Raw genomic sequence first — 495 nt, 5'->3', positions numbered from 1 at the left:
TATGGAGGCCAGCGGGCAACCGCTGATGACCCACCTGCGCTCCGGAGCCCGCCACAAAAACACACACGTACGATTACACACATACAGACATACACACGGCTGGTACGTAGCCGTTAAGCCTTTGGAGGGCACTGCAACACAAGGTTTAAAACATACATACATACATACCTTCGCACGTGGGCGCACCCATCAATGCGGTCGAAGGCGTTCAGCAAGATGTAAGCCTGCCAGGGGACGATTGGGTAGTATGTATGTATGTACATACGTATGCATACGTGAGATGTACGGCTAGGTGGATTGTAGGTGCCGTACACGCGGGCAAGAGGTGGGTGCGGGGGGCACCAAGACGAGACATGACGAGCTGAGGAAGGGGGCCCTACCGCCCTACCGCCCCAAGGCGACCTGTACGGGTCGCCCCCTCTTCCCCCTCTCCCGCACACCACTTCCCTGACCAGCTCCGTCTTCTCCTCCCCTCCTTCCTCCCCCTCCCCCTCC

General features: G+C 58.6%; 1 protein-coding gene across 1 annotated transcript in view; it reads right to left on the bottom strand.

The window, feature by feature from the left end:
* VOLCADRAFT_115780 (uncharacterized protein) overlaps positions 1–495 on the bottom strand; it is a gene marked incomplete at both ends in the record, with an annotated part of 7,341 nt that overhangs the window by 3,460 nt on the left and 3,386 nt on the right. The window contains one exon of the mRNA XM_002945803.1: positions 35–39. Within this exon, the coding sequence (XP_002945849.1) occupies positions 35–39 (5 nt within the window). The remainder of the gene's footprint in view (positions 1–34; positions 40–495) is intronic.

This window comes from Volvox carteri (assembly GCF_000143455.1).
Source record: "Volvox carteri f. nagariensis unplaced genomic scaffold VOLCAscaffold_1, whole genome shotgun sequence".
Classification (NCBI taxonomy): Eukaryota; Viridiplantae; Chlorophyta; class Chlorophyceae; order Chlamydomonadales; family Volvocaceae; genus Volvox; species Volvox carteri.
The sequence above is the reverse complement of the archived record's forward strand: the minus strand, read 5'-3'. Positions and strand labels throughout refer to the sequence as shown.